At 45.3% G+C, this 14316-nt stretch overlaps 1 protein-coding gene across 1 annotated transcript; it reads left to right on the top strand.

Moving 5' to 3' along the window:
- The first annotated feature begins 4061 nt into the window (after positions 1–4061).
- Positions 4062–6873, top strand: LOC128409145 (thaicobrin-like). The gene is made up of 3 exons (XM_053379393.1): positions 4062–4258; positions 4545–4580; positions 5799–6873. Exons 1-3 carry the CDS (start codon positions 4219–4221, stop codon positions 6311–6313), a joined length of 591 nt encoding a protein of 196 aa, XP_053235368.1. The 5' UTR covers positions 4062–4218; the 3' UTR covers positions 6314–6873.
- The last annotated feature ends 7443 nt before the right edge of the window (positions 6874–14316 follow it).

Below are 14316 nucleotides of genomic sequence, written 5' to 3'. Positions count from 1 at the left end.
CTCATCTCGCTTTATTGGCCAAGGGAGCCGGCGTACAGCTTCTGGGTCATGTGGCCAGCATGACTAAGCCGCTTCTGGCGAACCAGAGCAGCGCACGGAAATGCCGTTTACCTTCCCGCCGGAGCGGTACCTATTTATCTACTTGCACTTTGATGTGCTTTCGAACTGCTAGGTTGGCAGGAGCAGGGACCGAGCAATGGGAGCTCACTCCGTCGCGGGGATTCGAACCGCTGACCTTCTGACCGGCAAGTCCTAGGCTCTGTGGTTTAACCCACAGCGCCACCCAATACGCTGTTTGATGATCCAGCAAAATCCCTAATCTTGTTGCCGAAATAACTGGATACACAATAACACATGACCCCAAGACGCTACAGCGAGTTATTTGGACAACTTGGAGGTGACACAAGGCCCTGGTCTCCTGATGCCACCGTTTCTTAAGCCAGGCTGTCTCAGTGACTCTGATTCTCATTAGTCAGAAGTAGACAGAGAACAGGACCTCCAATGGCAGAGATCAGGAAGCCCATGAAAACTAAGCTTCCCTTTCAGTTTTGTTCTGCACCTCACCCCCTGGGTTCTAGGTCTTCCAAACCATCACCAGGGATCTGAATTCTCCTCAAGGCCAGTCTATTTAGCCTAGAGGTAAACAGGCTAGGATTAGTATATTGAAGTGGATAGGCCAGGATTAGTTTAATTTTTATTTTTATTTTTTAATAATAATTTTTATTGGTTTTACAAATTAGTTTTTCATTCACAAAAAAGAAAAGTACAATCCAAAAATATAGAATTCTCTGACTTCCACCCTCCCTTTCATGGGGTCCACTAATAATCATTTTCACTGCATATTATATTATCTTCCATATATCCATACATCTCTATTTTCTCCTATAGTTCTTTTCACATTGCAAGCGTCATTTCAATCCTGCTAATGTTTTTAACTGTTTACAATGTTCTGTCAAATATATTATATTTTTTTCCCAATCTTTTATTGTCCTGATAGGATAAGCCTTAAGTTTTAGAGCCGCTGGTTTCCTTGGAAATGTCTGGTCACCCATAACAAGTGTTAATTCAGAGAGAATATTTAAGGGTGGGCCCCGTTATCCTTCAGGAAACTCTTCCCCTGCAAAAAGCTGATGTGATATTTGGGACAATTCGGAAGGGACCTTCCTAGGGAAGTATCTCTTGATGCCGCGAAGACCAGCTATATTCCTGAAAATGCCCTCCTTGCCTCCTCTCATTCCCCAACCTCACCCACCCAACTCTAATTTCCAGTGCCGAGGGCCAGTGTGGTGTAGTGGTTAAGAGCGGTAGTCTCATAATCTGGGGAACCGGGTTCGCGTCTCCGCTCCTCCACATGCAGCTGCTGGGTGACCTTGGGCCAGTCACACTTCTCTGAAGTCTCTCAGCCCCACTCACCTCACAGAGTGTTTGTTGTGGGGGAGGAAGGGAAAGGAGATTGTTAGCTGCTTTGAGACTCCTTAAAGGGAGTGAAAGGCGGGATATCAAATCCAAACTCTTCTTGTCTGTGGCAGAGGCAAATAGAGAAAGAGAGAGAAAAGACGGTGGCCGAGTTCAGACGTCTGCACCAGTTCTTGGAGGAACAAGAGGACCTTCTGCTGGAGAAAATGCAAGAGGTGGAGGAGGAGATTGCAAGGAAAAGGGAGGAGCACCTGGACAGGCTCTCCAGGGATCTCATACCCCTTGAAACTCTCATCCTGGAGATGGAAAAGAGGCTTCAGCGGACAACCAGTGAAGTCCTGCTGGTGAGACTGTGAAATAATAATCATAATCATAATCATTAATTTTATTTATATCCCGCCCTCCCCAGCCAAAGCTGGGCTCAGAGCGGCTAACAACAGTAAAAGTAACACAATTTACATAAAATCACAATCAGATACATTCTAAAATCAATTCATTCTAAAAAACAAGCAGGGCAGACCCCTTTGCGGTGCAAGGCTGGCTCCAAATCATTGTGTGCCTCTGGCTATGTAGGCTGGCAGCCAAGGCTGTAGCAGGCCGGAGCAACAAAAACATGAGGGATAATTTATTCATCTTAATGCAGAGAGGAGACTCCTGCTTAATGTACGTGGGATCAGACTTTTTTGCTCTTTGCTCATGGCTGGTTGTCTAATGGCTTCCAATGGCTCATTCCTGCCCTGCTTCTGAGCTTCCCAGAGGTTGCTGTTGCCAAAGGGAGGCTGCCCTTTGCCTAGGTCTGATCCATCAGGGCTTCCCTCCTGCTTCCTTTTAAGAGGTTGTGTTATCTTCTGGGGCTGCATAATTTCCAGCACCGAGGGCCTTCTGGCGGTTCCCTCGCTGCGAGAAGCCAAATTACAGGGAACCAGGCAGAGGGCCTTCTCGGTAGTGGTGCCCTCCCTGCGGAACACCCTCCCATCAGATGTCAAAGAGAAAAACAACTACCAGACTTTTAAAGACATCTGAAGGCAGCCCTGTTTAGGGAAGCTTTTAATGTTTAATAGGTTATTGTATTTTAATATTCTGTTGGAAGCTGCCCAGAGTGGCTGGGGAAGCCCAGCCAGATGGGCGGGTTATAAATAATAAATTATTATTATTATTTAGTCAGGTGCTTATACTTCATCCTTCAGGGCATGGGATTGGGCAGGGATTGTATGGTCTGGGGCAGGCACTGAGCTCCCTTTTCTTTCCCCCTTTTTGCTGCAGGATATTGGAAGCCTTTTGAAGTCGTAAGTGGATCTCACTCATTTTCCTTTGTTCCATTGGCAATGGTATGCCTAGCAGGTCGAAAACATGGTGGTGTTGAGGTTTGTTTGCCCTTAAGAGCCAGTGTGGTGTAGTGGTTAAGAGCGGTAGTCTCGTAATCTGGGGAACCGGGTTTGCTTCCCCGCTCCTCCACATGCAGCTGCTGGGTGACCTTGGGCCAGTCCCACTTCTCTGAAGTCTCTCAGCCCCACTCACCTCACAGAGTGTTTGTTGTGGGGGAGGAAGGGAAAGGAGATTGTCAGCCGCTTTGAGACTCCTGAAGGGGAGTGAAAGGCGGGATATCAAATCCAAAACTAATGCCTTTTTACGGGCATAAATTGGTGTCTTGAAGTTGAAACCTGCCCTGTTTTCATTCCAAAAATCACTGGTTTTAGCAGTGCTCCTTGCTGTCTGTTACATCCATTTGTATCTTTTGCTGCCATGGCAGTTTTGATGTCTTGCATTATCACATGGTGGCCTTCCACATGCAACACAGAATTTCTGGTAACACTCTCCGATGTCTCTGACTTTCCATTTTGACGACTGGCTGTTGTCACTCTGTCCCTTGCCTGTGATTTTTGTGTGCTTATAAACTGACCTCTGTTGAAGCTCTGACTAGGTCTGGGCGATATGTCGAAATATCATCCCAAACCGTTTGAAGTCCGTATCATGCTATCAGTTTCATAGTTTTTGATCTGGCAATATATTGCAAATCATGATCTCTCTCTCTCTCTCTCTCTCTCTCTCTCTCTCTCTCTCTCCTTGTGTGTGTGTGTGCTACGCAAAAATCACAATGTGGGGGAAACTGTTCAGACATTGCGATATATCAGTATACAGTGGTACCTCAGGTTAAGTACTTAATTCGTTCTGGAGGTCCGTTCTTAACCTGAAGACCACTTTAGCTAATGGGGCCTCATGCTGCTGCCGCGCCTCCGGAACAAGATTTCTGTTCTTATCCTGAAGCAAAGTTCTTAACCTGAAGCACTATTTCTGGGTTAGCCGAGTCTGTAACCTGAAGCGTATGTAACCCGAGGTACCACTTTATCACGATGTTTAGCTGGTGATATTTCACAAAGATGAAAACCAAATATCACCCAGTCCTAGTTCTGACAAGGAGCTGAGAGGCCTCCACTTGGCTAAGTAAAATGTCATCAAAATAGGGATTAGTTAGGGATACTAAACATCAGAAGGTCTGTTATACTGTGGTACCTCGGGTGGTGCTTCAGGTTAAGAACAGTTTCAGGTTAAGTACGGAACGAATTAAGTACTTAACCTGAGGTACCACTGTACAGAGTTACACCATTAAAGCAAGAACTTTAATATAGTGGCCATACCTCTTCCTTCCATTTATTTTTGTTCAGTGCAATCTAGGACGTTGGACCAGATGAAGAGCTGTTAGGATTCTTTTGTTTTGTTTTAAGGTTTGAGGAGAGAGAGGTGATTAAGACACCGGTGGTTTTTTCTCCTGCATTAAACTGGAGGGTGTGGGAATTCAGTGATATGAACCCATTTCTGGAAGGTGTCATACAGGAATTCAAAGGTAAGGAAGAATGGTTGCAAGGATTTTGTGCTGGCTGTGATTTTGGTCCAGATCTGAGTGTGTGGTGAGGAGCAAATTCCTTTGTAATGTTGCCGGGGACAGGACAATTGAGAAAGCTATTATTGTTCATTAGTGGAATGGGCTCTGCTCAACATTCCTCCTGCAACCTCAGCCCATAATTTTGTTCTTCAGAATTGTTTTGAAGTTACTCTTCAGTTCATCTTTCCGGACACAGTAGAAACCATACCAGTGTGGTGCTGAATCTCTCTTCCTTTTCCTTCCCCAGACGCCCTAACATCTGATCTGAAATATCTGAAGAAAGGTAAGCAGTGAGGTCTGAGAAAGCTCTGGATATTAGGCCTGCTCAGGGTTCTGATTCTCTTTTTGTTCAAATGTGGGCAAAGTCTGGAAGAAAGGAGAACATCCTTATCTTCAACGTGGTGTCTGATTTTTAGGGTGCCAAGACAGTTTCCCAAGACAGTTTCGAAGCTCAGGATGTTTGCTGATCCTTCTCCCAACAGATTCTTAAATATTTATATTTTATTAAGTTTCTGGACGGCCCTTCTGTACGGATTGCGTGGTTTACAATACAGTTGTACCTTGGTTGTCAAACGCCTTGGTACTCGTACGTTTTGGCTCCCGAAAGCCACAAACCCGGAAGTGAGTGTTTCGGTTTGCGAACTTTCTTTGGAACCCAAACGTCTCACGCGGCTTCTGTGGCTTCTGATTAAGTGCAGGAAGCCATGCCTTGGTTTCTGAACATTTTCAGAAGTTGAACGGACTTGCAGAATGGATTCTGTTTGACTTCCAAGGTACGACTGTACAGTGGTACCTCGGGTTACAGACGCTTCAGGTTACAGACTCCACTAACCCAGAAATAGTACCTCAGGTTAAGAACTTTGCTTCAGGCTGAGAACAGAAATCGCGTGGCGGTGGCAGGAGGCCACATTAGCTAAAGTGGTCCTTCAGGTTAAAACAGTTTCAGGTTAAGAACAGACCTCCAGAACGAATTAAGTTCTTAACCCGAGGTACCACTGTATGTTGCTGTTGTTGTTGTTGTTGTTATTATTTAGTCGTTTAGTCGTGTCCGACTCTTTGTGACCCCCTGGACCAGAGCACGCCAGGCACTCTTGTCTTCCACTGCCTCCCGCAGTTTGGTCAAACTCATGCTGATAGCTTCAAGAACACTGTCCAACCATCTCGTCCTCTGTCATCCCCTTCTCCTTGTGCCCTCCATCTTTCCCAATATCAGGGTCTATTCCAGGGAGTCTTCACTTCTCATGAGGTGGCCAAAGTATTGGAGCCTCAGCTTCAGGATCTGTCCTTCCAGTGAGCACTCAGGGCTGATTTCCTTAAGAATGGATCGGTTTGATCTTCTTGCAGTCCATAGGACTCTCAAGAGTCTCCTCCAGCACCATAATTCAAAAGCATCAATTCCACTGTATAGAAAACATTAAAATGCATCACATGGCAACAACTGGATTATGACCCCTGTTCTCTTCTGTTTGTTCCCCCTCCCCACAAAAAAAAACTCCAATAGCAAAAGTGACTCTGGATCCAGAGACAGCTCACCCCCAGCTCATCCTGTCTGCGGATCACCTGAGTGTGACGTGCGGAGATATGTGCGAAGAGGTGCCGGACAACCCAAAGAGATTCAACCAGCTCACGGTGGTGCTGGGGAGAGAGGCGTTCACAGAAGGCCGATATAGTTGGGAGGTTACTGTGGGGAATGAGGAAGAATGGGCTCTGGGGGTGGCCCGGAAATCTGTGAGGAGAAAGGGCATGTTCAACTTCACTCCCCAGGAAGGGGTCTGGGCTATGGGGAAGTGGAGGGGTCAGTACAGGGCCCTCAGCGATAATCCTTATCACTTGCACCCCAGCGGTGAGCTCAGAAGGATCCGAGTGACTCTGAACTACACGGGGCAGCGAGTCGCCTTTTTCGATGTTGACAGAGGAATCGCCCTTCTTGCCTTTGCAGGGGGTTCCTTCTCTGGAGAAGACCTTCTCCCCTTCTTCTGGCTGCAGGAAAGAGCCCATCTCAGGCTCTCTCCATAGAACAGCCAAAATAGTGCAGGAGGTCAGGAGAAAAATATTGCACTTCGGCCTGCTGGGTGGTTATTTGGGGGCAGGGGGGCAGCAACTGGGAGTTTTGGGAAGACCTGGGGAAAACACTCTCAGTGCATTCGAATGACAAGTGAATGCCTAGAAGGTACAAAATGATATTATTCCCTAATATGGATTCGCTCTCCCCATGGCCCCCCAAAATTGACTTACCACCTCAGACATGTCAGTGCTACCTATATGCCAAAAAAGGCCATCCTACATGGTAAGTTTATTTGGGGTGGGGTTGTGATTGAACTATTGTGATCATTGTGAAAGTGGACAATATTTCATTTTATAGCACTTTCCCCCTTCAAGATAATCGGCAGTTTGTTCAGCGAAAGTATCACTGCATTCTAAAAAAAAAAAAAGAATTCAATCAAGACATGTTTTTGGCACATGTGTCCATCCTGTGTACTTGTATTAATGGGTTCTTTTGATTTCTTTAGACTGTAAAAGCAGACTGTACGTATGTTTAGCTCTTTATAATAAAATAGTATTCTTATTTTCTGTAATAGATGTACTTAAAGTGTCTGGCTTCAAAATACAGCCAAGCTATGCTAAAATAAAATGGTATGGAGTAATACAGTAAAATTTATTGGTCTTAATGAAAATCTGGGGTGATAAGGTTTGCAGCGCAGAAAGCAGCTAATGTAGCACCAATTTTTAGCAAGAGATCTGGGGGATTCTTGGAAATTACAGGCCAGTTAGATTAACAGCTGTCCCAGGGAATCTGGTGGAAAGTGTTGTTAAAGATTAAAACAGCCAAGTATATAGAACAGTGTTTTCCAAACTTGGATCTTCAGCTGTTTTTGGACCACAACTCCCATCATTCCTAGCTAGCAGGACCAGTGGTCAGGGATGATGGGAATTGTAGTCCAAAACAGCTGGAGAGCCAAGTTTGGGAAACCCTGATATAGAAGAACAAGCCTCGCCAAACCAGGAACCAGCATGACTTCTGCAAGGGCAGGTTGAGTCTCACAAACCTGTTACGACTTCCTTGAGAGCATCAGCAAGCATGTCAATAGCAACTTGTGAGGTTACCATACATTTATGAGCATTTCCCAAGCATGTTAATTGTGATTTAAGAACATTGCTGTTGGGAAGGAGGGGGTGGATCATAGCTGTCAACTGTCCCTTATTTGGCGGGAAAGTCCCTTATCCCAGCGCCGTGTCCCGCTGCTGTCCCTTATTGATGATGTCCCTTAAATTTCCCGGGTTTCAAAGGAAGCAGCTCCTCTCCCTCCCTCCCTGCCGGCCAGGGAGGAGGGAGGCTCCAACTGTGTTGCTTGGCTGCGTTGCTCACCCAATAAGGAGTCTAAGAACAACTGGGGGGTGGAGCTTGCATGCCTTGTGCTGATCAAATCGGCCACGTTGCCTGGGGACTCGCCTTTGCTCAGCGCTTCCCAGCGGACAGGTGACGGTGGTTTTCCTTGCTGCACCCCCTTTGCCTGGTTGCTGCGCTGTGGAAACCACTGCTTAAGGCTTCGTTTGGCTGCTGGTTGACTAAAATCCCTGATTTTGGCTGCTGATCCCTTATTTTCGAGGCTGCTGGTCCCTTATTTTCAAATCTGTAAGTTGACAGCTATGGGTGGGATATATGATCCAGGATATCCCAACTTTACTTTGGAGTTCAGGGATACCTGAACTGCCCTTCCGTTTTAGCGTTTCAAAGTTCTGAGCAAGTGAAGACTTGGGAACTTGTAACAAACCTTAGCTAAGGGTGCTGGACAATGAATGGAGACTGTAGCCATTGTGGCTTGTAGTTACAGATAGGCTCAACGTCTCTGAAATTACAGACTTCTTGCTTGGAATGAGAACCAGTGCGGCTGGTTTTTCTGACGTGTAACACATAGATGGGTGGTCTAGAAATGCTCTTAAATGATTGATTGATGTCCCCTGCCACCTTCCCCTTGGGATTTATAGCAGCTCCAGTGCATTTGCAGATTTCATGTGACTGAAGTCTTACGCAGAAGGTATTCACAAGGAACTGTTAGTTCGGAGAGGCTGTTACTGGAGGAATCCGAGGGCTCCCTTGGACAAAAAACAAAGACACCAACCAGGACAATTTGGAGCAAAACAGCATCCTGTAGGCTTGGCCTTTATTGGAAACTGTCGCAACAGGACTCCCACCCAGATGGAAGCCCAGAACAAAAGAAGACCCCAACTTTTATTAGTTACTAATCCCCCAAACTAAACCCCTAAAACTACATCACAACTGCATCATTGATACATCACAAAAAGGAGGGGTTGAGGGAGGAGTTGTGGTGGTAATCTGAGTGTCCTGTCACCTGGCTGGTTCCCCCTTTCCCCCTCCCCATGAGTACTTTCCAGGTGACAGAGGGGAGTTTGCAGTTTCCTGCCCCCAGAGGGAAGAGCTGATCATTGTCCTTTGTTCCAGTCCATGCTGAATCCACTCCTATATGCAAGTTCTTTGTGACCTTGATGGCCTTCTGTCTAGGACTATCAGGGTTGGCACAGCAACTGGGCAGGGCTCCTGTGTATGTGCTGGTATGCTCAAGGGATTATGGCTGCCCTGTATCAAACCTTCTCCATTTTGTAGTCCTTCCTTCATGGAGTAAAATAAAAGTGGAACAGTGCAGATCCGATGTATGCTTGATTTTCTATGAATTTATAACAGAAGCATAGCGTATGTCGTGTGTGAGTGTGCGTGTGTCGAGTTTGTACAAACTGAATGATTGCGGGGGCGGGTTCCTGTGACAAGACTTGATCGGGTTAAAGACTTAGCTAGTCCAGCATCCTTATAGTTTATCAACAAAGCCACGGGGAGGAGAGTCCTTGGAGCTTCTGTCCCTGACTGGCTACATTTCTCATGGCAGGGATTTGGATTCCGTTGCTGTCTTGCCAAATGCAACTTGGTTCTTTTAGAATTAGATTCAGAAGAAATACAAACGCAAGTGGGTGAGAAGATTAAAGATTTTATTCTAAACAGCAAGCAAAATATACATTACCAAGCAGCACTTCAATTGGCCACTGAGAAGCCCTTAAGAAGTGGCAAAGTGGTAGAAATTAGAAATTACTTGAAAGTACTAAAATAGGCCTAGGACTAAATTAAATGGCCTCGGTCCAGTATACCTGAAGGAGCCTCTCCACCCCCATCATTCAACCCGGACACTGAGGTCCAGCGCCGAGGGCCTTCTGGCGGCTCCCTCACTGCGAGAAGCCAAGTTACAGGGAACCAGGCAGACGGCCTTCTCCTTAGTGGCGCCCGCCCTGTGGAACGCCCTCCCTTCAGATGTGAAGGAAATAAGCAGCTATCCTATCTTTAAAAGACATCCGAAGGCAGCCCTGTTCAGGGAAGTTTTTAATATTTAACGCTGTACTGTTTTTAACACTTGATTGGGAGCCACCCAGAGTGGCTGGGGAAACTCAGCCAGATGGGCAGGGTATAAATAATAATTATTAAGAGTTAATTAAATAAATAAGATTTAGAATCTTAAGGAAAGTTAAGAATTTTTACTTTAATTGGAATACTGTGTTTCAAAAAATGATATCAGAAAACTGCTACATTTTAATTACAAGGAAATTCAGATGGGAGGGCTCAGAGGAAGCCCACAATATGTTTATGAGGATAGAAGTCTAAATAATTAATTAATTTGTGTGGTTTAGGTCCATCTGTTTTTATTTTCTTTTTTGTTGTTTTTATTTTCTTTTTTGTTGTTTTTATTTTCTTTTTTGTTTATATTTGTGATCTTGTCTTTTATTTCTTTGTTTTTTTCTGTTTCTCTTTTGTAAGAAACTTAATAAAAATCTTTTTTTTTTAAAGTGGCAAAGTGACCCCCAAGTAGCAGTAGATGCACAAAAGGCCATGTGGAGCTTCTGAGTGCTATGCACAAAAACTAGATATTTTATAGACCTGTGTCCTGTTAGGGCTAATACAGGTTCTACGAACTACTGTGCACCAAAAGACAAAAAGCCAGGCCATACATCAAAGGCTTTTACTGACCAGGATAGAGAAAGCAATAAAACAGATAAGCAGAGCCAGGAAGAGATAATCCAAGACAGGAAGAGCTGACCATGTCAGATCACTTATCTTCTCGAAATCACAATAATCTTACATTTGCCAGCTGCTCTGGATGGGGCAAAAAGGGACCACTTTGCTCCTTTCTCTGCTGGATTAGAAGCGCTACAAGTTGTTGCTCTGGCCGGATGTGGAAACAGATGGACACTCCAGCTTGGATCCACTTTGCACACCATTCTCGTCCCGCGATATCTCAAAGGTGAGAGATAGCCATTGTTAAATACATCTTCTGGGGTGGGTTTTTTAAAATTTCGTCGCCTGCTGCTTCAGCTCTCTCCCAAGTCACCAGAGCTTCTCTGGACGGTCCAAGAATCAGTGTGTTTTTACATGAGTAGAATGTCGCCTTTTATTTAAAATGCATCTCTGGGTTATTTGTGGGGCGTAGGAATTTGTTTTTTTCCTTTCAAAATATAGTCCGGCCCCCCACATGGTCTGAGGGATAGTGGACCGGCCCCCTGCTGAAAAAGGTTGCTGACCCCTGGTCAAAGGGTTCAGCCTGGGAGTATCACTTTGATACGGAGGAAAGGGGGGGCATACTTTCCTCTACCCATTTTCCGACTACCCCTGGGTCCGAGGCGATGACCTCAAAGGAGCCCACTCCCACAAGGACCCTTCAATGTCTCACAAGCACCACACTCCACCCCAAACCCCAATAAAGTGCCTCTTTCCCTTCCTTTCCACGAGTGAAATAAGCTCAAATATATTTCTGTAGTAGACCGCGTGCTTCTGTATCCCCGTTTATTCCTATGGCCGCGCTTTAGCCAATCAGAACAATGCATTCCCTTTGCAGAGCTAGCTCAGCTAGCTCTTGCACGCCTCATTTAACCCCTTGACAAGTCGATGACAGCCCCCCCCCAGAACAATGGAACCGAAACCAGTGTCCTCGTAAAACTGTCAAAATCTTGCTACAATGTATCTATTTCATTTCCTCTTTTGATCTTCAATACACACTTGACCGGCAAAGAACTGAAACCTTTGGAAATTAGTATTAAATCAACCATAACTCCGATTTCCTCGATCTTGGTGTCGTTCAACTCAGTTCCCTCTGGACTCCATGATGCTACCCCTACCTCCATAATCCCCAAAGCGGCAAGTCACGTACTCAGAAAGACCCTAATCCTGTCAGATCGTTCTGCCAAGCCCTTCCTCCGGGCAATGCCAGGTGGCAGACGGTGCATATCTGGACTATTGTTTTATCATCACCGGTACTCAGGAAGTGTTTATCTATGCATATCTCTCACTCTGCATACTACCTCCTCCCTTCCCTGAAATGCTAATGCGTGTAACCCCACCTTTCTGTAATATATTCATGATGTAATCCGTGAAACCCAACCTTCCCATAATGTATTCATGACGTTGCACTGTATTCTGGGACTTGGAGGGAACTTTTAAAAGTTGATGTCACCCCATTCTCGGGGTTCAATCTGGTCTTGAACCTGTTGCGCAATAAACCTTGGATCTCCGCATCTTGCTCCTGTCTCCGGCTGAGCTCATTTTCTTCCGCTAGGACCCGCGGACTTAGTCCGACGAGCTGGGTGGCTGAGCAGTCTCGCACCCGGAATTTACCGTGACAACTTCCAGGCAACATCCATATCACATGCCACAAGTTTTCGCTTCTCAGTGTATTATTCTGAGTGGAGCGTTTGGGGACTTTTGTCTTGCTCGTTGTTTTCCCTTTTAAAATCGATCTTAACTGTTTGTTTTCATCTTTGTTGCTTTGAGACCTTTTTAAGATTTGTATACTACCACTAAAAAACAAAACAAAGCAAAACATGTTTTTTATGTATGCAACAAGGTTATTTATGTATGCAACAACTGCAGCCCATGTTTTGTTAGCCCAAAAATGGAAAATGAGCAAGGTCCCAAACAAAGAAGATGGGCAACTTAAGTTGACAGAATGTGCACAACTTGCAGAGTTAACACATAGAATAAGAGAACAAGAAAAACATACATTTAAAGAAGATTGGAAAATGTTTATTGAATATGTGAAAAATAATTGTGACAGCTGAAAACGCCGGCAGCATTAAGATAAATTCAACAGTGTAAATAAGTTTTGATGGATGTAATAATGGAAAACCGATTGGTATAGTTTTTGTGAAATATGCAGGGATATAAGATATGTAAAATAATAATAATAATAATAATAATAATAATAATAATAATAATAATAATAAGTACTGAAGTTCTCACCCTGAGCCAGCAGGGGGATACTGTAGATAGTTATGCAAATAAGGGATCAAAAGTGACATTCAGTGATTGGTATGCGATACCGGCACCTTTCTTTTCAAATGTTAAAAGCCTGGCACTTACTGTAACAACTTCATGGGTAGTACAGTACTAGCACTGTTTTTTCAAAAAAGTAAGAAAGAAAAAGAACTCGCTGGTAGTAGTAATAATTCATGTCATTGCAACCTGCTTCTCCTATCCCACCTTTTCCTTAAAAAGTCTTAGCATAGGAAAATGCCTTTTATTCTATTTATTTAAGTTAAAAAAAGGGAGAGTATCTGTTTTCTTCCTTGCTGTTTACTTTGGGTTGCCGTTTTCTCCAGCACCCTATGGCCATGTATTCGAAGCAGCCTTATGCAGACTCTCTAGCACAGGAGAGGAGGGAAAACATCTTGCTCTTGAGATATTGCTGAACTACGATTCCCATCAGCTCCAGCAAGCATGGAGAGCCAGTGTGGTGTAGTGGGTAAGAGCGGTAGACTCGTAATCTGGTGAACTGGGTTTGCTTCCCTGCTCCTCCACATGCAGCTGCTGGGTGACCTTGGGCCAGTCACACTTCTCTGAAGTCTCTCAGCCCCACTCACCTCACAGTGTGTTTGTTATTGGGGAGGAAGGGAAAGGAGAATGTTAGCCGCTTTGAGACTCCTTAAAGCTAAAGGGACCCCTGACCATTAGGTCCAGTCGTGATCGACTCTGGGGTTGCGGCGCTCATCTCGCTTTATTGGCCGAGGGAGCCGGCGTACAGCTTCCGGGTCATGTGGCCAGCATGACTAAGCTGCTTCTGGCGAACCAGAGCAGCGCACAGAAACGCCGTTTACCTTTCCACCAGAGCGGTACCTATTTATCTACTTGCACTTTGACATGCTTTTGAATTGCTAGGTTGGCAGGAGCAGGGACTGAGCAACAGGAGCTCACCCCGTCACGGGGATTCAAACCGCCGACCTTCTGATCGGCAAGTCCTAGGCTCTGTGGTTTAACCCACAGCACCACCCGCGTCCCATTTGAAGACTCCTTAGGGTAGTGATAAAGCGGAATATCAAATCCAAACTCTTCTTCCTTCTTCAGCACCATTTGGAGGCTGAAGGATTCGGCACACCTGAACTAACTCAAAGTTGTCCTAACTGACAGTGTTTCAGACATGGATCTCTGCCCCCCCCCCCCCGCATTTCCTGGAGATGCCAAGGACTGGCTGCTCTACCCATTTGCACTACAGCCCCTCCTCCCTACCATAAGACAGGAATCAGTCCCCCTGTAGTGTAGTTGGGAAGCAGTTACTTGAGGTTGTGAGATTTTCCTGGCTGGGGAAGGGCGAACCCAAGGGGGGAAAGTTAGCTATCTTTCTTTTCTGGCGGCCATTGTCACTTGGAAGCTGGGTTAATCTGACCAATCACATTTTTCAAGCTATTAGCTTGGGCAGGAACCTTTTTCTACAAAATCACTCCTTCAGCAGACAATGGAATCTGGTCAGTAATGTGATGTGATTACCAACAGTAGGCAGGGATTAAGCAAGAGATCTTGATTAGGGAATGGATTCCCGGAATTCAGGAAGTGGGGGTCTGCCTTTGCATTTTCTGGTTTGGGTCTAGTTGAGCAGGCACTCAAACTTTCTATTTCAAATATAAAGTCATATCCAGACACCTTCCTGTTGTTTTATCCCATCTCTGCTGTGCTCAACCAACAGAACTCAGAC

The sequence above is a fragment of the Podarcis raffonei genome, chromosome 2 (genome assembly GCF_027172205.1).
Source record: "Podarcis raffonei isolate rPodRaf1 chromosome 2, rPodRaf1.pri, whole genome shotgun sequence".
In the NCBI taxonomy this organism is placed as follows: domain Eukaryota; kingdom Metazoa; phylum Chordata; class Lepidosauria; order Squamata; family Lacertidae; genus Podarcis; species Podarcis raffonei.
The sequence above is the reverse complement of the archived record's forward strand: the minus strand, read 5'-3'. Positions and strand labels throughout refer to the sequence as shown.